Raw genomic sequence first — 24823 nt, forward strand, 5'->3', positions numbered from 1 at the left:
GAATGGCAATTTTAAGTAAAGGGCTGTCAGCATCTAGACGAATAAAGTAAAATAATCCTGTGTGAGAGGCACCGCAGCTATGCGTGCACTTTGCTTCTCGTGACCTAGCACTCGGTGGCAGCACGAGGGACCCCCTTTTCAGAAAAGGCGTCTCAAGTCACTGTTTCTGTGCTTTGATACTAAACCCGGTCTTCCGGCACTTCCAGCATTTGGGTGGCCGGAATCAGCATAACCCGAGGGCAGAATCCCTGGTGCAACTCTGAGGCTGGAGCTTGGGACTCGGTAGGGGAATCAAAAGTTGGCTGAACACGCTACAACTGGGCCAAAGCTGTTAGACCCACAGGTCCTACTGCACCTAGCGCGGCCAGGGAGGGAATAAAACCATCGCCACCATCACATCCTGGGGATGAGAACACGGATTCTTCAATCAACAGCCCGAAATAGCATTGCAGCTGCAGGGAGGGGGTGTGTCACCCTCCCTGGGCAGTCTTCCCAGCAGATGCTTCACCCCCCCCCCCCCCCCCCCCCCGCCAGGCGGGGCAGCCATCTGGGGGACGTGAACTTAGAAAAGCTTCCCAGGTGCTAGAGCTGCGACCACTTACCGAGAGCCGCTGGCATGAAGTACCATAGGTAGCTAGTAGCTGGCCGCATTTGTCTTGTGCAAAATGCTCACTCAAGGGGCCACAGCCCTGAAGATTCCCCAGGCTTAATCCCCCATGAAGTAAAATCTGGCTAATTGCTGAATACCTTCATGGAACTGGCTCACCCTGTCTTCAACGGTGATAGAAACGAAGAACCAAAAAGTAGATCTCCTGCATTTTTTTCTTTTAAGTTTATTTTGAGAGAGAGGGAGAGGGAGAGGGAGAGGGAGAGGGAGAGGGAGAGGGGCGGGGGAGAAGCTCAAGCAGGCTCTGCACTGTCAGCACACAGTCTGACTCGGGGCTCGAACTCCCAAATCGTGAGATCATGACCTGACCCGAAATCAACAATCGGATGGTTAACCAACGGAGCCACCCAGGTACCCCCTCCTGCGTCTTTTATAAAGCAGCTGAAATCATCAGGCTGCTCCCCTTTACCAGTCATGTGGCAGTATGTTCGGTTGTGCAAAAGCTTCCCGAAGGAACACCGACCGCAGAGGGGCCAGGGCTGCCTGCAGCCCATTCGGAACCAGCCTCAGTTTCCCCTTCAAAAAGGAGCATCCCTCAGCCCAGGCTCGAACATTTCTCTTTTCCGTGATCTTTTCTCTCATTTTATTTCTTGGCTCACAGGACCTCATTCTTATCTTAACGGGCTTCGTTTTTAACGTGTGTCTGCCGTAACCTCCTCCAGTCCTTTAGGAAGTAGGTAAGTCTGCACAGCAAGTTAACATTTGCAGGACCCCACTTCTCATGGCATTACGAACAGAGAATGATCAGATGAAAAACAAAGACACGATTGATTGAAGAGAGTAAAATATTTATTCAGGTCAAGATGCATGAAGAGACTCTTAACAGAAAGAGAATTCGACAGCAGCCATTTACAGAATACACAGCATTGCCACATTTTAGCAAACTGCACCCCAGGACATCAGATAGGTTACAGCGATTTGTTTTTAAAACTGCATTCAACTCTCTCTTACCTCCGCAATAAGGTATCATTAATGCAGTGAAAGAAGTTAGTGACAAAAGCGTGATCGTCCTTCCCCAGGCTCTGCCCATCCGTCTTCCGGGAGACCACGTCTTCCAGGAGAACAGAGGCTGTTGCTCACCAGACTTGGCGTGAGGTTTCGAGGCTGCTGCTTTTCCCCCTACATCATAACCGATTTCAAATGGTGCTAGACAAAAACAGACTCTGAACACCAGGAGAAATCGGTCAGCCTGTGTAAGAGATGGGTCCAGTGGTGCTCCCGGGGGTCCGGCACTTGACCGTGCAGGCGGCAAGTCTGATTCCAGCCGCACTGCAAGTGCAGCTGGGTGTTCCGGGGCCTCTAGGAGGGGGTGCAACGCCGATGCGGATGGAACCGTCCTCCAGGCACACAGCCTCGCCCCTCCCCCGCTACCATCGAGTACCGGAGGAGCCGGCATCGCCTGGTCCCCGCGGTCAGAGGCCCTACGGACAGGTGAGTGCCCGGTGGTGCTCCCAGGTGCTACAACCAGGCATCACCTCGGCCCCTGCTCCAGCTCGGAGTTTCTCTGAAACACAAACACCCTCCCCGCACGGCCGCCCCTCCACAACCCGCAACGGACATACGCTGCGGCGCACTTTTCCTTTTCAAGTTCTTCCTCTCTTGGACCGGCTCAGGCGGCAGAAGGAGGGGCTCTGTCCCACCAGCGAGAGCTCCTCTGCAGGTGGCCCTTTGCTGCGCCGCAATTCTTACTCCTAAAACACTGATTTCAAATGGTGCTAGATACAAAGATGGAAAAATCTAAGCCACCATGTGAAACCAGCTTCCAGAAGAAGAGGATCTCATTGAAGAAAGAAGGAAGACACAACCGGAAGACCCAGGTGCTGCCCTGTCTTCTTGCAGCTCCACTTGGGGCGGGACATCGCGGTCCGTGAGAGAGGCACAGAGCGGACCTAGCCAGGGATGCCCAAGGAATGTGAAAGTCGCGGCTGACGCGTCGCACAGACGGTGGCAATACAAAACTCATGGAGTCTAGCTGACCCTGGACAACCAGTCCTAACAGTTTATTACACATGTGATGGAGGGAAGTATCCCAGAGCTATTATGAGAATGCGTTACTGTTTTCATTAGCATCGCCCCCTGCTCTCGAAAACATTTCACAGCACGCAGTGTCTTCTGACACTATGTCACGTCATCAGGAAACAAGCGTCCCATCTGCCTAGGAGGTTCGAGCCAGGTGAGTTTCACCTGCTCGGGGGCAACTCCTGATGCGCCCTATTCAGGAAGAGCCTGGGGTCCACCTTCCCAGCCTCAAGTAAGGGTCAGAACATTAGCAATCTTTGTTTAACCTCTGCTGTGACACGCACACACAAATGTCGTGTCCTGAAGCGGTGTTAAGTAGATAATCCTCTAACACAAGGACCGAGTTTTGTGCTGTTTTCAAAAATGTGTCTGAAAATAAGATTTGCATCCTGTGTTCAAATAAGATTTCCCGTCTCCTAAATGTGTCGGGTTTTTTGTTTGTTCGTGTGCTTTTGTTTTGGTCATCGGAAGCTGAGAAAACAGGTCTGTATCTCCTGGGATGCCACAACTAAGGAAAGAGGAGACAGAGTAGAATCTGGATCTTTCGGGCTGTCTACCAGCTCTGAAGGCTTCCAGATCCAGGCCTGTATTTGCTGTGGCTCCCGGAAATAACAGCATGTGCCGCTGCAGGCAGGAGAAGGAAATAAAATTTGAACACTGAGGTGTGCTTTGTAACTGGGTCGGTCTTGTGAAGCAAGTAGTATTCCCGCGCCTGCAGGAGAAACTGCTCCTTCATGTAGTTCGGTGACTCGCCACGGTCACGTGACTACTACGTGGTAGAGAGCCCCCAAGTCTAACTCCAGAGTCTGTGTTCCTGCCCCTCTGTCCACTGCACCTGCTCCACGGCTGGTCTATCATCTCATTCTGTTCTTGAACTCAATTGTGAGCAAGGGTGGGGTGGGGGGAGTCCGAGGCAAGGTTTCTGCGTGGCCGTGGATGTGACTGACTGCACAACACGTTTAACCTGGTGGGGATGGGAGCCCAGCTGGTCCCGTGAGGGGCCCGGCGCCCCCAGCTGGCTCGCCCACTCCTCCTGCCCCTCTGGAGCCTCTGTGCTCTCCTAGGGCGTAGCTGCGGTTGGGGGAGGCGTTGGAGATGAACCACCAGCAATGGCTGTGCTGGACTCTGGATTCTGACCCCAGCACTGGGCTCCGAGCCCAGGGGCTCTGCGAGGCCCCAGCCACTGAGGGAGGAGCTGGGCAGCGGCTCTGACACAGGGCACCTGCAGTCAACAGCTGGGCCCCGCGACACAGTTTAACTTCCAGGGTTTTAAGGTCAGGAAGTAAGTGGTAAATGAGAGTCATTTCTGTGGGGTCCTATAAAACGAGGGGGTTGGAGATCTACCTTTGCTACTTCTCAGCTTTTCTGCTTTTTACTCCAGCCGAACTCTTCCTCCTTAGTAACCCCCGACTGCCAGTATCCACAAAACCTTTCCCAAGGTATTGTCACACAGGTGTCTTTCAGTGATCCAGACAGCCTCCTTCCTCCCCTAGCAGGCCTCTGCGTACACCGTTCCCTCTTTCTGGAACATCCTCTGCCGTCCACTCTCCCAGGGCTACCACCCCATCAACCCTCTCCCAGGTGAGCCAGGTGTTGGGTTACGCCCTCTCACAGCACCTAGTTCTTGTCCTTCAGGACGCACGTACGTCACGTGGTCATCAGGGGGATTCATTACAGTCTCTCCCGCTACCCAGGAAGCATCGGCCCTGAGTTCAGAGGGGGAGTGGCAACCGTCACTGAGGGAACTGAGGGCCACGAACCAGGGTCTGGGCCCCCAGACCGAGGTCTACAACACTCAGTTCTCTGGAGGAAGAGAGAAATCATTCACGACACATGAACAGAAACACCATAAGACAAGAAAAGGCGGGGCGTGCGGGGATGGGGGTGGGGGTAAGTAATCCTAGTGCCAACACCTTCTGCCCTCCCAACCCCACTGAACAGGAGTCTGCTCGGGTCGCAGCCCTCCCAGGGGAACCAGGCTTTTCTGGCAAAAGTCCATCGAGCAAGGATGCACTTACCTGAAGCTAGCTGGTGTTTCTGTTCCCTTGTTGGACGGGGCCAGGTGGTCTAACGGGGGCTGGAGGCCCCAGCCTGCTAGGGCTCTGCTGTCAAAGGCAGACGGTGTGATCGTCGCAGCCTGGCCCAACAGTCCCACGCACATGGGCCAGTGGGAAGTCTGGTGCGCTGTCGGGGAAGGGAAACAGCCCAGCCAGAGAGCTGGGTCCGCCACCACGCAGGGAGAAGGTCTGGGAAGCACGGTGCAGCCTCCGTCCGTTTCTGTGCCGACGTTCTATTTGGAGGGTTTTCCACCCCCTCATGCCTAGACACTCCTCTGCCCGGGCAGCGACCGAGGGTGGAGGAAAGGTCACCACACAGTGAATCAGAACACAGGGGCTTTAATTCCTGCGCGGCCCAGACTTGAGAACGGGGGACCCGCACCTCCCTGGAATGGGCCCCAGTTTTTCCAAAACGAGGGAGGGCTCATGCAGACCAGTCTCCGTGCATTCAAATGCTTGAGGGCTGGGGTGGGAAAGAGGACAGAGAGGCAGAGACCTCGTGCAGCAGAAGTCCAGTGACCTGGAGAGGCTGTGTTTTGTCTAAAAGCATGTCTGAATCGGACACGTTAAACAAACAAACAAACAAAAACAACGAAAACTCTGTAAGTCAAACAAAAACATCTGAGGGTTAAAGATGATTCATGGGTCATCGGTTTAAAGGGCAGTCTGGAGACTGCAAAGAGAGCTTCTGCTGTGTTCTAGAAACGATGCCGTCTGTGCCTTTTAAAGTCCTAAAAATCCTATGCCAGGCATGGTGTCCAAAAAATAACACGGGATGAAAACGGGAAGGAGAGGAACCCCGGTTTATGAGACCTATAAGCAAACCCGCGGAACGGACAGACACGCACCCCCAGGAACCGAAGGCCGCCAGCTCGTTCAGTGTGTTCAGCTACCACCATGTGTTCCAATCCAGAATGCTGGGAAGGTTCCTGGGAGGCGTCTTCTGCCTCCCTCCCGACCAGGCTGGGTGCTGAGTCACGGCTACTTACATGACTGACGCAAGCTCCAGCCGGCGCGGGGGAGGGGTGCCGGAAGCAGAGCCCAGATCAGGTCTTCCTGCTACCCGGGATGCTGGTTTCCGGGCTCCTGGCAGCGAAGAAGAGTCATCTTGGTGAGAGAGAGGGGCCTGGGGAAGACCCTTTTGAAAATGAGGAAGGTTCTGCACTCCACACGGTCCTTGCCCATTGTATGCGTGAGCTGAGAGGCCCGGCCCAGCTTCCTGTCACTCAGCTCCAGGCCAGACCCCGTGTCCTGGACATTTTGTCTTGAGCTGTCAGGGTGGGGGCCTGGTGCCAACTAGCTGTGGTTAATGAATCAGAGGAAAGGGTGATAAAATGTGTATGGGTATGTGCACGGGGGGCAAGGGAGGAGGGAACGGAGGGTGAGGGAGGCAGGAAACACGGAGCTGCCTCTTTTCCTGGCAGCTTGGCCCCCAAAAGGAGGGCGGGGCATCCAGGGATCCCTACGCGTCCCAGACCCGGCATCCCGAAGTGAGAATAACACGCTCTAGACCCACTGAGCCCCTCAAATGCCTGTGGAGGTAACAGGGCAGGAGGTCACAGCCTTCTCATATCACATGGGCCCCACATCAGCAATGCCGGTTTTCCCTGGGGCCGGGGTACCGCGGCCTGACTTCCCAGGCAGCTGCTTTCCACCCGGTTCGGTTCTCTGTCCCTGCCTCAACACCAGAGAAGACCCGCATCTGGGAATCCTCCAGATTCAGTACAGGCCCAGGCTCGGGATGGCTGGTCGGCTGGCTGGGAGGATGGGATGCCTTGGGGTGCTGTGGGGCGTGGGGGGGGGGGGGGGGGGGGGAGGGGGGGGCCGCAGGGAGGGGGGGGCGCGGGAATGAAGGGGGGGGGGCCCCCCCCACGCTTCCCCAGAGAGAGGCTTCGCTCAGGCAGAGCAGGAGGACGGGCACTGCCCTGAACTGCTTCCCACGAGAGGAAAGCGAGCACGCCTACAGTCCATTACACAAACACAATGCCCACCACACGGTTCACGGGTCCAAACGACCTCGGGCCAAAGGCAGACCACCGCTGCTTCTCACTCTCCCGTCCCAAATCATGTGCCCCACGCAGTGCAGGTGGGCGTGGCAGCGAAACTTCGGTCTCAGGTGAAATCCACTCAGAAGGCTGGGGGGCGATGCCCCAGCGCCCAGCTTGCCTGCTCCCCAGGCAGAGCTGGGTCACCCCGAGCAGCAGACACCGTGCCCCACCAGGCACCCCGCTGCCAGGCCCCTGTGCCTGCTTGCTGCGGGGAGCAAGTCTCTGTCCCCTGAGCCCCTCTGGAGGCTCCAGGGCTCCACAGCTCAGCCCGGCTCCCTCTGGAGGGAGAGCAGGCCACCTGTACGAGTCTGACGGCCTCCTGGGAGCATGGCCTCCAGCAGACACCGGGTAGTGGGACAGACCCACTAACCTCCGAGCGGAGGTTCTCCCGGTAGCTGGGCACACCCCTGGCGGGGCACGTGGACTGGGGCACACCTCGCACCGCGGCTCCACATCTCTAGCTGGGGGCAGGAAGGGGACGCAGAGGGTACGTCCAGAGTCCAAAGCCAACTTGGAACACCTTCCTTGCCTGCTTCCCCTGCAGCCGGCCGGCCGGCCGGTGGCTGTACCTAGGCCAGCCCTGTTCTGTTGTCGGGCCTCGGGCCTGGAACAGAGAGTGGTGGGAGGAGGCAGGAGGAGGCAGGACGAGGAGGGAGGGAGGCTGGCGGGGGAGGGGTGGGGGAGGAAGTTTCACAGTCTGGCGCACTCGCATCAGATCAGAGAGAGGGGAACACGTACAACTTCCCCTTTCCAGGCGCTTCTCTGCCCCTGCTTTTGTTTCGGTTCCTTCCCCTCTGGACTGGGGATGGCTGAGCTGGTGGGCTGGGTGGGGGCAGGCGCCCAGGTACCCGGCCAACTGGGCCCTCGCCCGGCTCCGTCCCGGGCCTGGCAGGCTCCCTCGGCCGTTACCCGGCATGCCCTTCTCCTTGTCAGGGAGGCCTCACCCTCTTGTTTTCAAAGTTTTATAACAGTATTGTTTGTTGTCCAGCAGATTAAATTCTTTTGGAGGCTGGAGGGTGGAGGCGGGGGTGTTGAGGGAGAGAGAGAGGAGGGAGAAGAGAGAGGGAGAGAAAATACAAACAACTTCCATTGGGGCCAAAAGATTAAATGAGTTCCTTTTGGAACACAGAGTTCACCTGTCTTGGAGAGAGGCCCGTGGCCAGGAGCGTGTGTCCCCTTCCCGTCTGTCCCCGTCCCTCTCTGTCGCCCTCACCTAAGCAGGGTGACAGGTGTTCTGGGACTTTCAAGGCCACTACTCAGGGTTCAAGCTGAAAAGAAGAAACTGCTAATAACGTTAGGGGTGGGGGATTCATGCCTGAGCAATCCCTTCCCAAAGAGGGGGCATGGCACGGGGTCTGGCTGGTTCCCACAGACACCCTTGATTCCCGTCTCCTCAGGGCTCCACATGCCCTACTCCAGAACAAGGTGGAGAAGAGGATTCTGTGGGCAGTGCAAGGATGGCTCCCCTCTGCAGTGAGCCTCTGGCCTGTTCACATTTTAAATAAAAGCAATACATTCAATGATGTCGGAGACACTGAAAAGAACAGTACCCCAAGGAAGTCGTAACACGAATGCGTGGACAAATATTCATGTACGCCTAAGGAATGCATGAGAGTGGAAAACAGGAAAGGAAGGAGACAGAAAATCAATATAAAATGAGCATGATCTTACAGACAGGAGGGCCCAGCGAAAAGTCCCCAGCCTGTCAGGCCTTTTGATGCTAAAGCTGCAGACTTAAACACAAAATGATGTATGATTCTCCACACGAAATCAACCCTCATTTAGGCATTAACTGGTTCATGTCAGACTCTGGCGTTACCAGTAAATAGTACGTCCATCTGAATACACATGTGTGCCCGTGGGCCTGCCCTGAGATACTCCTTTTCCTTGTCCGACCTTCTTCCCAGCAAACCATGTCTGTCCCTGCCCTTGGCCTTCCCACCAAACTCATTCACATCTCTAGTGCCTATCAAAGGGCCCTAGGCTGGGGGGGTCAGCAAGGGTGGGGAGTGGCAGTGGTACAAAGAAAGGATTAGAGCCGCTCAGGGCTCTTCCCTGGCAGCGATGAGGGACAACATGGCTTTCTCCTTTTTTTATTTGCAAATAATATCAATGCTGTTCGGGTCAGTTCTGGGAATTCTCTCTGCACGAGGGAACAAGGTTAGAGCTCCAGGCCCGATGCTCGTGGGGCCCACCGAGGTTAGGCTTGCCTCCACGGCAGAAAGAAAAGATGTGCAACCTGCTCTGGGTCCCGGTACCCGAAGTTCACGCTGTTCCAGGGAGAGCCTCACAGTCCCACACGCTCAGGACCCGAGGGACCTCGACAGGGACATCCAGTCCCTCTTCTGAGATAAAGAAGCTCTGTGTCTCTTTGGGAGCCCTCAGCGAAGAGGCCGCCACAGCCCTCCCTGAAGGCTGGCCTAGATCGCCTCCCAGCTACAGGTCCTGCCATCCTCCTTCCCATCCTCCAGGAGAACAGAAAGATCTGGGTGTGGTGTGACACATCTTCACACAAAAGTTATCAAAAGCCTTCGCTCCAGCAAAACAATTCTTCTATGGATTCCCCATGGCAGGGCTTCTCTACGAGCCAAGCCTGCATCCGGGGAACACAAACGGACAGACATATGCGTGCTGCCACGCTGTCCGAACCCGATCCTTCAAGAAACGTGCCCGAGGTGAGCCCAAACCATCACGAGTGAAGGGTGCCATAAACAAAGACAAGCACTTCTCTCTCCCTTCATACAGGCTCGCTCTGGGTCTCTCTGAATAAAGGCCACTCAGAGGGCCACGCGGCCCAGAAGACACAGTCCAGGCTGTGCCTCGACCCTCCTCATAAAGAGTGGGCTTACGCCCAGTATCCAGGGAACACTGATGCCCAGGCGTTCTCTGATCCACCTTCCCCTCTGTGGGTAAGGCCTACTTTTTCAACTCTATCAGAAAGCAACGTTCAGAGCTGAAGCCACTGGTTCCACCAGCTTACAGTATACATTGGCCAATCCTTCCAGCGGGTGCTGTACGTTAATTAGCCAGCAAACAGATAACGTATACACGATGCACACGCTGGGCAGAAAGCTCTGGGCATACCTTATAAGTCTGTTGGAAAAAAAATGCCCCACAATGGGGCTTCATTTCTAAGTGAGCCACTTGGCAGAAACAGGGCTACATGCACATGCCTGAAGTGCCCGACAGATGTGTCGGAACGGTCTAAAGCACCGTATATTCCAGAAGCTTCCAAACGTAGGGAGTCTCACCAGAGACACATGGTGAATGGCTGGCTTCCTGGTCAAGGAGGGCAAGCCAGGTTTCATAAGAACTCCTTGTAAGAGAAGTTGAAACAATCCAAGAACAGGAGAACCTGGGCGGAGGCTCCCTTCCCCATTCAATGCGTAGAAAAGAAACCTGCAACCTACAGAGATCAAGTCGGCTACCCAAGATGCACTCCCCATCCCTGCCCTGCCCCCCTGCTCAGCTAAAGAGCACAACTGAAACCCAAGGAAATGACATCTGGAGTTGGAGGGCCTGGGGGCGGGGGGGGGGGGGGGGGGGGTGCAGTGACCCAAATTAAGCAGGTACAAGAAACCGGACCTCAGCAGGGCTGTCTGAGGCTGAGCTTGAACACCCACGGGGATCCCACCGCCGACCCTCACAGGGCTGTGTGAGGACCAAGCGAGCCAGCGAATCTGAAAAGAGCTGCAAAAACAACACACGGTGCACATAAGACGTCGGTCACGGATCAGTTCGGCTCCTGCCTGAATCCTGGCCCAAATCCCTGTTTGCCACCCCACCCTGGTGGGGAAGGGGGCGGGCTCACAGCTACGAGTCCCAGCGTAAGTGTCCAGTAAAGCAGCACACGGATCGTGTCTTGAAGGCATATTGCTAATTTGAAAACCCTGCATTCCATTCGGCGGCCCGCGCAGCACGTGCCCGCAGCCCCAGGGGCTCCTACCTACGCAGCCTTGGAGAAGCGGCGGACGTTGGGGACAGAGGCCGCCATATCCCCGGGCTGGCCTTTCACAACAGCCCACGAGGGTCTGGGGCCTTGAGCTTCCCTGCATGTGTTTTACTTTTGCTACCTTCAAAACAGTGACTCAAGACTGAAAAGCTAAAATGGAACCAAGCGGCTCAGAGATATTTTTGTTTTTGTTTTTTGTTTTTTTTTTCTCTTGTCTTTTTTTTTTTTTTTTTAAATAGAAGAGCTTAAACAACCACATGAGAAAAAAATGGCTAAATATAAAGGAAGACTTCCTGACAGCAAGGGGCACAGACCCTGAACAGACGTCTCAGGGAAGGCCCAGGACACGGGACCAGTAGTCCCGCGTTCCCTCAAGGATTCAGGGCCACAAAGGACAGAGCATCTTCCCTAGAGCACGGTGGCATCTCAGTCAGCCCCTGTGGCACAGCAAAGACCCCCACACTGCCCGGCTCCAGACAGGCCCCTTGGTGGGAGCCAGAGGTCACAACCCCTGTCACTTGGGTGACCTTCCTGAGACACCTTCACGCAATCTCCGGCCCCTTCCCGCGCGCTCCTGAAGAGTTCCTGGAAAACTGTCTCCACCCACCTGCCCTAATTGATGGTGACAGCATCCCTGCAGAAAACAGGACTGTAGCTGTTCTCAGATCCTTCAAGGCCCCTCCCCTCTCCCGTAAGTCAGGCCTGCTCGTTCCCGACCTGAGTTTCTGCCTAAGAAACACCTCCGCCAACACCCAGGTAGCCCCCATGTCAGAGTCGGCAGGCACCTCCCAAAAGATTCTGGTTCAACCCCCTCATCTTAGAAATAATGAAAGTGAGTCCCAAAAGGGTAAAGTGAGTAAGATTTTACCACAGGATCCTGGGCCAGAACACGGGACTGTGGAGACTTCTATACAACGCCACAGAACGCCCCCTTTCCCGGAGTTCCCACAACCACACCCCAAGACCCACACTGCACCTTCGTGCAACATCTGCCCCCTGGCAGCAGGTGGCAGTCTCCGAGGTTCAAGTGGGGCAGGCTTCGACCACGGGGCCAGGGAGGGAAGAATCACGTGGCCTGACTCACCCTAAGCTTCTACCCTGTAAACAACTCCTGAGCCCTGGAGCCGCACACGCTGGAGACATCCCCTCCCCCATCTCCAGCCACCAACTTGCCTCAACCTCTTTTGGACACAAAACTTGTCCAAGCATCTGGCACAAGGTGACTTCTCCTCCCTCTCCCGTCCCCTGACCTGTCCCTATCGCGATAATCTTGGAACCGCGGGTTCTGCCAGGAGAGCCTGAGCTGAGTTCTGTCTCCTGCAGGCACATATTTTACTGGTGACTTGGCGAAGACTTAACCCGAGCGCTCCCCTGTCGGTGTGGACGAGAGAGGGGCACCGTGACGAGGCAGAGAGGCGCCAGCTGCCACCTGGTGAGGGGGGGAGACATTAGGCCAAGAGCAGCCATGGCTAACAGAAAAACCTCCGTTTGCTGGTGACCAACGGCTTGACGTCTACTGCCACCTTGATCCCTGACTCACTGCATGTGTCTTGTAAGCTTTGGGGACCTTGGGTGGTTTTTCCAGCTCTTAGGAAAAGAGAGGCATTAGCAACTGTATCAACTTGAACTCTGGGGGCTCCATCAATATGGCTTCCCCAGGTGGTCGAGATCCTTCAGTCTCTCAAATTCCCTCCCCGACCAACATTGGGATTGCTGCTTCTTATGGGTGGGTGTCCCCCTTTTTGTATCTGCATACTTTATATAGTTCCTAATTCCTTTTGTATTATCGTGAACGACCTCTCCCTACACCAGAAAGTACATCCCAGGAGAGCAGAAACTTGGTTTTGTAGAGTTCTGCGTCCCCAGCTCCTAGCACACGCCCCGCCACGAAGCAGAGACTGGGCGCACACTTGTGGCGTGGGTGTATCTGCCATGCTCAGCCCTGCCTGTTCAGGGACACCAGAAACTAGCTGTCTCTGCCTTGCCCCCCTCCCCCCGAAAGGGATATGGCATGGCTATGGCCAGTGGCTGCCACGTCCCCCTAGACACCTGGCCTTTCACACCGGTTTCCGTCAGATCTCCCGGCTGCCCGATCTCTGATGGTCTTAGCTCCCAAAGATGTCTGACTTCCACCCAAGAGGGCGAAGAAAAAGCACAGGCTTTGGAATCCAAAGTGCCGGGGTTTAAAGCTCAACAATCCCACTTGCCAAGTATGTGACCTTGGTTCAGTGAATTACTACGCACGGCTTCCTTATCTGTTGAAGGGAAGTAATACCTACTTCATGCGGTTGCTCTGAGGATGAAATCAGACCAGCAAAGACAGACGCTTAGCGAAAGTCAGTTTCCCTTTCCTGGGACCCTCTGCCGGGACCAAGAGTCCCGATGCCCATCTCATAGCCTCACGCCTCATTACAGACCCTGACCTGGGCTCCACGCACACACAGGCCCATTCCAGGCTGCAGCGGGCACCGCTGGTTGAACGCCGGACGCATCCTCCCACCCCACCCCCGCTGCCCTGATCCTGTGGTCAGACGATGCGCGACCACGTCCCCGCGTGCCTCGCTCCATCCTCGTGCCCCTGCTCCTTCCTGCCCAGGCCCGACACTATCGCATCAGGCTGTGCACGGGCCTTGGGGCCTGGAGGTTTTCTCTGGCTTCACCGGCTCACGAGCAGCCTCCTGTGAAAGGAGTCGGCAAGGAATCAAACCCAGCCTAGGCCTTCTTCACAGACACTCCAAGGCCCAGAAAAGCAACGCAAAAGGAGGGCCTCCCACAGACAGCCTGCTAGTGGAAAGGGCAGTATCTCTTTCATATCTCACAGGGAGGCAACGTGCCCAAAACAGTGACCAGCACGAGGTACACATCCTCGCTAAAGCTGTGGCTGCAGCCTCGGAGGCCCTCGTGCCAGGGGACAGAGCCAAGATATGCATTAAACAATTCACGGCCCCGACCGGCTCAGGATTCAGTGGAACAGAGAAGGTGCTGACCAATCAGGTCCCCCGGCGGGGCCCCTCCCCAGCGCCTCCTGGCCAGGCCACACCACCGCAGCTCCGGCACCACCAGCCCTGTTAACCTCTGCTGGACCCCGGATGGAGAGGCCCCACTCTGCCTCCTGGCTCCCAGAGCACAGGGGTTCAAAGGTTGAGAACCGAGTGCCAGATATGCCCGGTCCCCCTCTCAGGGGACGCCAACCGTGGTACTAGCTTGGCTGGGGACACGTAACGCCCGTGTTATGGCAGCAGAAGCCAGCCCGGTAAGCAGGGAGCAAGGAAGCAGATGACGAACAAAATGAGGAAAATCAACGGGGAAGCACCCACCCCAAGTCTGGAAACGCCAGAGGCCCCGCAGACAACTGCGTCACAAGGAGCAAAATCAACTTTCCCTCCGCTTCCCACTCTGATCTTCCCAGTCCAGCCAAGGGCAGGGCTGTGAATGGGAGCAGCGGCCACCCTGAGCCAGGCCCGGGACCACACCACACCATATGGGGGCAGAGGCTCCTGAGCGTGGCCAGCGGCTCCATCTGGCTCCGGCCCGGCAGCCTGCACTGGCCAGACTCTAGCCGACACATCTTGAGGGACTTGGCCGGCTCCTCCTCGTCTCCCCAGCTGCACCAAAGCTGATCTCTCCTCTTTATTCGTGTTCCAGGTCCAACACCCCCAGCCATCCCCTCCCCACGTTACTGCTGGAGGGGCTGAGACTTGTCAAATTCCTTCAGGGAAGAGAAGAGTCGGGTGTCTCTTCCCAACAGCCTCGGATTCCTCACTCGGGGAGGACCTCCGGCTGCTCGCAGCCAGCTCAGCCTCCGGTCAGATAGGGAGGAGAGAAGATAAAACACTGACGGGCAGAACTCACCGGTCCTTCCTGGCCAGCGGTGGGAAGGGGGTGGGGAGAGCAGAGGTGGGATCCCACAGGTGCCTCCAGATATCAGCCAAGTGTGCGGTAAAATTACCGGGGACCATCCCTTTTATCTTGAGACCCCAGACAAATCCGCTGTCGGCTAATTCCAACCTGACCCTGCTCGCCCAGAACATTGCAGGAATGCATTCAATAGGAGATTTCCTGGTAGGCAGCGTGGCAAGCGACTACGGTCTGCTTTCTGAACTGTCTCTAGAATGCGACAGGCCTCCCCAGTTCTGCAGTCCCAACATCATTTTTAATCACCGTTGCTATTACTGTGACCAGCATCAAGTGAGGCAGAGAAAAAAAATTTGTACGTCAACAGCCTGGAGATGCTTTGCAATGGTTTACCAGGCCAGGATCTTTTTTTTTTTTTTTTTTTTTTTTTAAGGTGAAGGCAATGAGGGCCTAGAGGAAGAGAGTGATTTACTCAAAACAAAAAACAAACAAAAAACCCCCCAGAACAAGCCCCATGACACACGCAAGTGGAGAAAGAGCCCTGAAGTCTACTGCCCAGCCCATAGTCTAAACTCCAGGCTATGGCTGCAGACGCAAGCCCCAAGGTGTCCAGAGTCAGAGTGAACATCCACTGGGATACACAAGCAAGGGCACACCCAAGTCCCAGGCAGACTCCCTGCCCCCAACCGGGCTCAAACCAAGAATCTCATGCTGGATGTTGGGGGCCAAGGAGAGTTCCCGGCCAGTCACTGTGGGAGGCCCAACTGCTCTACTGACTGCCACACCCAGAAACGCGTCCCTGCCATCTCCCACATCCCAGCAGCCGGATCACTGTGGCTGGCCCTTCCCCCAAGTCCTTGCTGGTTACTAACCCCATTCACAGAAAAGCCAGGAGTAGGAGAATGGAAAGAAGAGAGCATTGTTTGGGAGATTGTGAATGGAGACGTTTGAGGATTCCCCACTGACTAAGGAAAACGGTCTCCATGAGAAGGGAAGGGGGCTGGGAGGTGGGGGGGTGGGGCCGGAAGCGTCAGCCCACACCTGACTTACCTGAGAGGCTGGGAAGGGGTTAAATCCCATTTTCTTGCTGCATCTGGGTTCCAATAAGCAGCTTGGCGATGATTCACTGACAAGACCGGAACCTGTCACATCAGTCAGCACTCGGGGTCGCGGAACCACAGAAAATCGGTGGCTCGACAGCACCTACGGGAGGGAGGAGGCAAATATCCAGCCTGCTCTGCCCTGTACCACCCAGCACGAAACGCTCAGTCACCACCCAATTCCTCCAGAGGACGGCTGACTAAAGCCAGATTTCCAGAAACCCCAAACTGGTGGGGGGGGGGGGGGGGGGGCGGTGGTGAGGGCGGCGAGCAGACACAGCTCCCGGATGCCCGTAGCCCAGTCTGCCGTCACACACCCGAAAGAGAATCAAAGGAAGGAGGAGGAAGAGGTAGAGGAGGGCAGGGAAGACAGGAGATCCAAAAGAGGCTCAAGAGGTCAGAAGACCTCCTTGGGCAAAGAAGGCAAACAGGAAACCAAGAAGACATGCGGGAGGCTGGTGGGCGCCATAGGCCACATCGCACACCATCAAGAACCTCCTGGCCCTCATCCCAATCAGACCGTCCAATCTCGCAGCATCTGAAACAGGGAAAAGGAAAGAAAGCTTGGCAGCCCTGAAGCAGACACAGCCACGCGCGCGCGCGCGCACACACACACACACGCACACACACACACAGCCCTTCCTGGAACGAAAGACCCCTTGGAGAAGGCTCACACTCTCTAGGTTCCGGTTCCCTGGGAGAAGGGCTCCTCTCCCGCAGGGGAGGGCAGACATGTCCGATAAGAATTGCTTAGCACAATGCTATATATAGTCTAGGTTCCTAGCGGCCTAGAGATTTGGAGCTAGAACTTGGCAGAGAACCATGCTAGATGCTGGCAAGGACCGTCCTCCCCCAGCCAACCAGCCGAGAGCCTCACCTCCCCGCTGGGGGCAGTGAGGGCAAGCAGGGCCCTTCCCATCGGCCCATTAATAACACCGCACTGAGGGACATGGGCTTTAGGCTCCCCTTTAGGGAAAATCGACTTCTCCTGAATGTGAGGGCGATGTGCGGGAGCTGGACACTGGGATCTAGCCTCTCTGCAGCTCTCCAGCCGCACCAGAAAATCCAATCTCTGCTGGAGGATCAGGGGCAGGGGTGCGCGGGGAAAGGAAAAGTCACGGCAGCTGGGTGGGTTCAATGAACATCTATCGCTTCCGATGTGTGACGGAAAACCAGAATGCAGACGAATACTTAGCTGCAGAAAGCCAGGCTGCCAGGCATCTCCTTTTTTTGTTCCAAATAAATGCAAACGGGCCATTCTATTAGGCGGTATGATGGCTGTCTTCTGCACACCAGCTCTGTCCCCAGCTTAGCCCGAGTCTCCCAGAGGCTGTCACCGACTCATGGAGCTCAACACCTCTGAGTTCTCTGTGGGGAAGAAGTGAAAGGAAGCCAGGTAGGCTCAGCTCTTGGGGCCAGCCAGCCAAGCAATGAATTCTGCAAGCCCCAATCGGGGTCCCATCTGGGGCTAATATATGGCCCCGGGACCATGGTATGGTCTTCAGCTGCTGCTCACTATCCAATGACAGCAACAAGACAAGGCTGTGCCCCTTGTCCTGGAGAAAAGTCCGGTCCCCGTGGGCACAGGGTCTCATCAAAGAGGAACTACCACCTCCTTCGGAAAACAAACCTGAGGGACAGCAGAGCTCTCTGAAGTACAGAATTTGAGCCCTCATCATATGCGCAGCTTCTGGACAAAGAGACACAAAGGATCTAACATCCACATATATACGATTTTTTTTAGGTCAAGTTGCTCTCTATTCAGGCTCAAAATGACATGACACAAAGGGGCTGGGGCTGCCTTTGCATTCTGGGCCAGGGACAGCCGGCTCTCGTCCTTTGCCCTGCGTACCTCTCCACTGTGACCTCCACCAGGTCTTCCTACTCCCTCTGGCTCCCAAGGCCCCAAAGCCACTCCTTGCAGAGATCCCAAATGAGTCACACTGGGAGGCCCTTGGGGAGCGGAGGAGGTGCTCGACGACAAATGCCAGTGCTAAGCATCATCCATGGGAAAGCAGGAGACTGAAAAATGGCCTAAGGGGTACATAGGCAGGGTGGTCCCGGGCCAGGCCGTCCTCAATTCCCCACCCACAAGTTGTTTGCTCCTCTGTCCCCAGACAGGGCCGAGGGAGACAGAGGAGAGAAGGGAAGCCAGATGCTGAGGATAGTGGTTTGCCTGAGATTCAGTGGCAATGGAGGCCCAGGCCTCTCTTGCTCCCAAGAAGGCATGGCTGGCCATGGTTGGGCGGGGCCGGGCGGGCGGGGCGGGGGGGAATGTCACGCGCCCTTAGCGCAATGCTGCAGATTCAAGAAAAGTCTAGAACCCTGAGCCGCCATGATGACGCACACACACACACACACAAAGGTCAAGGACTCAAGGCCCACTATTTCACCTAAGAAGGAATTGAGGACGATGAAAGGGGAGAAGGTAAGTTTGACTCGGGACAATAAGGAAAGGGGAGGCTGAAGTAGGCTGCGCCAGAGCTGGCCTTCAGCTTGAGGCCGGTGACGTGGACCCACCATCTTCTGGTGGGTGACACCATCTGCTGGTGTGATGCCAGCAGAGGTCACCTGAGACGCCATGTCCCCACCATGGGCTCTTGCTTCCGGGGCCCTGGAATGCCAGTGATCACTAAGGACTCCCAGGCCCACCCTACCCGAGACAGGCTCACCCTCCATCTATGACAATGAGCCATGGTGAGAAATCCCGGAGGGTTTTCTGGCCCAGAGAAGATGTCTCTTGTTTGGGACGGGTGAGAGGAGCTTGTAAAATGACGGTTTGCCAAGCTTATCTAATAACACAAGCAGCTGCATTTTCTTTTTGGTTTCTAAAACTGAAGGGTCCACAGACCCCTGTTGGGTTACCTGGCCTTGTCTCCCCACCCCCGATGTCCAGAAGTGCTCTTCTCTGCCAAGCCCTTCCTGAAAATGAACCCAGCCTAAGGGTCGGCTCTGAGCCCCGATAAGCTGTTTTTGCTGCTTTCATGTTGACAGAACGTCCTGGCCATTCGGCTGAGTGCCCCATCTCCCAGCTCCCGACACACTGAGTCATCATCCAAAGAGGAAAAACACAACAAAGCAGCCGTCACCAGGGTCCCCATTGCCGTCGGCTGACGACTCATGGGCTGTCGTCACTCTCTGCTCTGCAGCCCCGGAATCGGTGACGAGGGGCTTCAGGGTGCCCAACTCCCCTCCCACGGGATGCAGCAGCGTCAGGAAGCAGGCAGCCACTGCTGCGATTCGATTCGGAAAGAGGGGAAGCTAACCTGGCGTCACGAGGCTCCCAGGAAGGATCACTGGTTAACCCTCACGCTGCCACCACCCACCCTGACCTCACGGCTCTGCTCCCACAGCGTTTTCCCGATGCAGAAGTTAAGGGGGTCTTTACTCCAGGTCAGGGAAAAGCACTTCCTCGCAGGCTTCAGGTGTGCAATGCCCGGTCACCTCCTCCCCTGCCTCTGGTATCACTGAAGGCAGGCAAGCTCCCTTCCCCCCATTCCTTCTCCAGCCACCTGCTACGTACTCTTCTTAAGTCCCTGATAAAACAGCTGGGCAGGGGAAAGGGAGGTGCACCACTTTCTGTCGGGAGCCTGTTTGCTTGGCAATATGTTAGGCATTTCACTGTAGATTACAGTGGCTCCATGTCACTGACTGAGGTCACTAAGCCTCAGAAAAACCACCTAACAAGATGAGGCAGGGTCAAGATCCAAGTGCAATGGTCCTGCTCCCTGCCTTGTCCGATCTCCACTGATCCTGGGTTCTGGAGCTCACTCTGCTCTGAAGGTACTACAACCATCCCACCTCCACCTTCTCTTCCAGGAGGAAGGTAAGTGGGGTAACTGAGGTTTGTTAATCCAACAAAATTTCAGCTACAAAAAAAAAAAAAAAAAAAAAAAAAGCCATCATCCTGAGTGAACCTGACCGCAAAGGAAGAGGAGAAAGTTAACGAGGTAGCAGGGTCCAGGGGAGCGTGGAACAGCTACGAGACCCAGACCTCGGGTGCAGGAAGAGCGGCCACCCAAACTCCCATATGGCACTAGAGGTGTATGAAATTCCTTAAACAGGCACGTTCTGGGGATCTACCTTGTAAGAGCCACGTGGCAGACACTGAGAATTGAGAGGCAAAGAAGAAGGCAAAGGTTTGGGGAAACAGGGGTTCTAATCATGATCAGAACACTTACCAGTCACGGGACTCTCCTCGGAGGGTTGTGGAAAGCAGTAAATGAAAGAAGGTCCGTGGAACAGCCTGCCGTGGCACCTGGCGAACAGAAGGCACCAAATAGGTTAAGTGTCTTCCTTCCTTGACTCTCAGCGTCTTGCAGCTCATCATCTCGTAGGTGACCCAAGACTTCTACACAAAGAGCCATAAGGCCACCAAAGTAGCACACAAGAGGGACAAAGTGTACGAGAGCTTGGCCGGAGGGAGCAAGGAGAGGTTACGAGGACTGCTGCTTGTGAAGGTGATCGGGAAAGGTCCAAGGAGGACGGTGGGGCTGCCGCAGGTGGGTGCGGTGGAGCCAAGGAGGCATGGAAAATACCAGTAGGGAAAACCGAGAGATAGGAAAACCAAGAAAAAGTAAGTTGCCTGGCTTTGTTGGAATACGTGGTCCACCTGGGGAAACGCAGAAGAGTAAGACTGCAGAGGAGAGCTAAGGCTAGTTACAGACAGTCCTCAGCACTGTGCCAAAGGGAAGGAATTGTACTCTCGAAATGATGAGAAACCATTTTAAACCTCTAAGCAAGAAAAGACAAGATGGCCGCTGCACGCAGAAGGGCCTGGAAAGGAGAGGGACGGGCAGCAGGGAGCCTCACCGGAGGACTACAGCTGGAACCGTGGCACTGGCAGGGGGCATGACGAGGAGCAGAAAAGAAAAACAATGAGAAGGGAGGGCCATCGAACAAATCCTCAAAGCTGCCTTGGACCCCACCCCCTTGTCCCCATAGAGAAACTGCCGGAGACAGAGCCTATTTGGGGAACACAAACCACAGGTCCGACACGTCTGAGATGAGCAGCCAGGTCTCTGCCTTCAGTCGCCCCCTCCACACGCACGGGCCCCCCCCCCCAAAAAACTCAGCTTCTGCCCTGGACTGCTTTAAGCCTCAGGCCAACGAGGGCATGGAAGACCCAGGCCTTCTGTTCGCAATGCCCACCCTCTGGCCAAGCCGGGGCCCCAGGTGGTGGAACCCCCACCCAAGACTGTGTCCGAGGGTGGGACTGGGCGGTCCTGCCCCTGGGGCCACCTTCACTGCGGCAGCCACCACTGGGCCCGCCTCTGCTGCGCTTCTGCCCCCCCTCCCCTCCTCCGTCACAGCCCCCGCCCCCCGCCCACTCTGCGGAACTGGCACAGCAGGACCAGAAAAACCAACGCCACCATGTCAGAGACCAGCAGAAATGCCTCCAAAATGGCAGCCTTAGGATAAAAGGAGTCAAAAACACTATCAACCCACCCAAGGAAAGGGAAGCCAGTGACAAGGGGAGTGAACTGTCAACCACCTCCCAACTGGGCCCCCGACACACACCCTTCCTCACTCTTAGAATCGTCATGTCTTTCCCTTCAGAAACTTCCTCTCAAAACCCAGAAAGCATAAGAAGGAAAGAACGGACGTCACACCCCATGCCCCCGAGAGGTCCTGGGGGCCATGGGTGACACAGGGCATTGAGAAGGACATTCTGCGTTCCACCTCCTAAGGGGGACAGCAGCCCACTTCTGTCTTCAAACCCAACTCCCATCACTGACTGGACGAGGGCTAACCCTCCGAGGGAGCCAAGTCTTCCCCGGCTCCCCAACCAGACCCTCCCCAGCTCCATGGGCCCTGGGGAGCCAGGAGGCAGGGTTGCAACGAAAGGCCGAGAAGGCACAGCCGTGCCTCCGTTATGTAAGAAGAAGGGCGGTGCTGTCCTAGGCCAGCGACCCAGGGCGCATTGCGCTCCCGGATGCGCAGTCATGGGCGGGGGCCACTGCGCAAGGCGCAGGGCTCTGAAACCCCCTCCCCACAAACGTGAGACCTGCAACACGGACTCGATGGGGAGCCGGGACCCTGATTTTTCCAAGTCTCCCTCCCCCAACCACAGGCGAACAGCCTGCTGCCCTAGTTTTGCTCTCACTCTCCTCACTCCCCAGAATGACAAACCTTCCTAACCTGGGACCTCCAAACCTCTTGCGGCCCAGTGGCTCTCCCGGAAATCCCACCAAATACGCAGTTTCTGAGCAACATCCTGGGGTCAGTCCCCATCCTCACCTTTCCAAGACCAAGGAGCAGCAGCTTCCAGAAGGCAGGTCTTTCCCACACTGGGCTCAGCTCTGGACAGCCCCGTCAATGCAAATCTCTCGTCCCCAGGGAGCAGCCCAGAGGCAGCAGGAAGCCCATGGTGGTGGCAGTGTCAGCAGCAGCAGATCTGTCCTACCTTGCCCCGTGCGTTTCCAAGGGAGCCAAGAATTATTGTGCCGCAACACCGAGGTGTGGCTGATTGGAAAATTCCCTTTTCCGACACCAAACTAAAGGACAAATACTTCCTTCCAGTTTGGTCAACCCTCTGCGCACCCATCTCTCCAACCCTTCGGACTCCAAAAAAAAAAAAAAAAAAAAGTTTGGGGAACCCGGAGCTCCTCTTCCTCTGAGTGCTTGAAATAAAAAAGGCATAGAAGAGGCTTCACCTGGTCAGTCAAAAGCAGGCACAGACACAGGAGCATACGCACACCCCTAAACAGATTTTAGAAAGCTGCTGGGCTTCTCCCCCCCTCCCCTTTAAGCAAGTGAAATGCAAATTCAGATTTGATACCCTGCCCTCAGCCAATCAAAAAAAGGTTTTCACCTGCCATTGGCCCACCCACCAATCAGAGGAAATGTCTGGAGTGAGAGCCCTCCCCTGGCCAATGGAAGGCCAGCTCAGTCACTTAGTTAATGATGCAGCAGTACAAGGAAGGCCATCACATGTGAACTGGAAGGGTGCCAACATGGAGACACAGAGAGCGCAAGGTAAACAACTTTCCAACGCCAAAAGGATGACATTTAATCTCTAAATGCTAGCTTCCCTTCTCAGCTCATCCCTAACCCCTCTCAGCTGGCCCTACAGATGCCGGGAGCCTCACTACCTGTCCCCCTTGGAGCTCCTAACAAGATGCAACAGTGACTGCGTCACCATTCCCCACTTTTCCCAACTACGCAGTGACAAACCTACCAGCTTTACCCCACTTCTCCCAACCCACGCCCCATCCTGCCCACCGGCTCCCCACCAGCCCAGCTGCCCCGAGGCTGAACATTTCAATAAGGCAACCCCTGGAAAGCTATGGCTTTCCACCTTCCTCCCAGCACCTCTCCTCCTCACTTCCTACCTGCCACCTAAGAACGACGTGGATGGACAGACAGACGCGGATACCCAAACAACCTGGAAAACCAGTCTGTCTGTCTGTTCAAAAGAAGGAAACGGGGGCAAAGGCTGGTAGGTCAGGTGGGACGCTGGGGACAGCTTGCTCCTCTAGCCTCTACCCCGGTCAGGCTTGAGCAGCTGACACTAAAAGAAAAGAAAATTAAAGTGGAAAAAAAAACACACACACACAAAAAACCTCTCTCAGAGAAAAAATAGCAAAAAAGCGAGAAAGAAGGTGAGAAAGACAGAGCACCCACATACGCAGAGACATCGCCCCCGATCCCAGCAGATACGTACGTGGGGGAAGAAGGGGGTTACGCCATCAAGTCCTGAAGCCCGTCGGACCACCCATCGTCGCCTGCGCAGACCCAAATCTCGGTCTTGGCCGTAGGGTGCCGCAGTCCCGAATGTTCCAGAAATTGGTCCCGTTAAACCTTCCACCATCGCCCCGCAACCTCTTGCTCCCACCCCTGCCCCCCCACCACCACCCACCTCCCCCCCGCGGGAACCGCCCGTGCCACCTTGTGTGTCATCTCCTTAGCCCGGGCTACCCAGAGGCCTCTAGCCCCCGACAGATTTCTGAACGCTTGGCAAGTGAGCTGGCAGAACCTGGTGCCCGGTGTTGCTATGACTTGTTTCTTGATTTCTCTCTCTCTCTCTGCTGCAGCACGGCTGTTGCTAGCAGACCTATCGACGGAGCGCTCTCTCTCGCTCTCTCTCTCTCTCTCTCTCCCCTCTCTCTCTCTCTGAGCTCTGTGACGCAGATCTAAATTCTCCAGTCTGCTCCTTGTGTTGCAAGAGCAGAACTGCAGCTCTTCCCCTGGAGAGCCGGAGGGCAATGCCAAGGCTGGTCAAACAAGGCAAAAAAAAAAAAAAAAAAAAAAAATTTGGGCCTACACCCGGCCCCCTGGCCACACTTTTTTGCCCTTTTTTTTTTTTTTTTTTTTTTTTTTTACCCCTCACACCTCACTGCTCTGGGGCATAGAGGGCCTGGTCCCTGCAGGCTCACGCCTTCCCTGCCGGCTTCCCAGCCACCAGACTAGCTTAACTCTTTGAGTGACAGCACCTGGAACCCAGACAGGGCCGTCCCATGCTAAACGTTGCCTCATCTCTTCTCGAACCCTGTGAACTTCTCCCACACAGGAGAATAAAATGGTCTTCACCCTGACACCACTGTCCTATTAACTCTTTGTGCCACAGACACGTCCAGAACAATGACCTGTAGCTGACTTTTGTTGTTTTCTGCTTTTCTGGCCACAAACCAGGACCTTTCTCTCCCTGGAATTTCCTAAGGACAAAAAAGCGTAATTAAAACATTGCCCGCTTACCCCACGGATGCTATCCTTCTATCAGGGCAGGACTGGGGGAGAAACCTAACTGAACTGCAGCCTGAAGAGCCAGGGTAACACCAGGCTGGATCTCCATTCTTTCCAGGCTCAGAATTTTCAGGCCTCGGTGGAAATGTCCAATCACTTCTCAAAAGGCACTTAGGCCACTCAGTCCCAGAGATTCAGGTTGCTGAGTCATTTGTTCCCAAGAAGATCCTCTGACAACATGGAAAGCAGCAAAACAGAACAGCGGCCAAGCCTGGACCTGGAGTGGCCAACGGCCGGGTTCTTCACTCCGGGTGGGCAGCTCAGGGGCACGAGCACGTGCCGGCTCACCCCCGGCTGCCCCGTGATGGTGGTGGGAGGCCTGCCCACACCTGGAAACCCTCACGGGGCTGGGGCTTTCCCACCAACACTCTGAAGGCCGG

General features: G+C 55.7%; 1 protein-coding gene across 15 annotated transcripts; it reads right to left on the minus strand.

The window, feature by feature from the left end:
- Positions 1-2640: 2640 nt before the first annotated feature.
- On the minus strand, positions 2641-23922 carry LOC121011703 (uncharacterized). 15 transcript variants are annotated; one of them, XR_005781709.1, is made up of 7 exons: positions 23365-23548; positions 21939-23211; positions 19880-19956; positions 15649-17066; positions 4705-5829; positions 4304-4392; positions 2641-3194 (listed from the first exon to the last, which is right to left on the minus strand). XR_005781709.1 is itself a non-coding variant. In XM_040446302.1 (7 exons), the coding sequence occupies exon 5, from the start codon at positions 10844-10846 to the stop codon at positions 9923-9925; it is 924 nt and encodes a 307-aa protein (XP_040302236.1). In that variant the 5' UTR covers positions 10847-17066; positions 19880-19956; positions 21939-23211; positions 23365-23447; positions 23589-23922; the 3' UTR covers positions 2641-3194; positions 4304-4392; positions 4705-9922. The 15 variants fall into 15 exon arrangements, 14 of the variants coding, with proteins under 14 accessions (XP_040302236.1, XP_040302240.1, XP_040302248.1 ...); XM_040446302.1 differs by adding an exon at positions 23589-23922 and having other exon boundaries at positions 4705-17066; positions 23365-23447; XM_040446306.1 differs by having other exon boundaries at positions 4705-15801; positions 16576-17066; positions 23365-23554.
- Positions 23923-24823: the final 901 nt, after the last annotated feature.

This window comes from Herpailurus yagouaroundi, unplaced genomic scaffold (assembly GCF_014898765.1).
Source record: "Herpailurus yagouaroundi ecotype Mexico unplaced genomic scaffold, PumYag 195, whole genome shotgun sequence".
Lineage (NCBI taxonomy): Eukaryota > Metazoa > Chordata > Mammalia > Carnivora > Felidae > Herpailurus > Herpailurus yagouaroundi.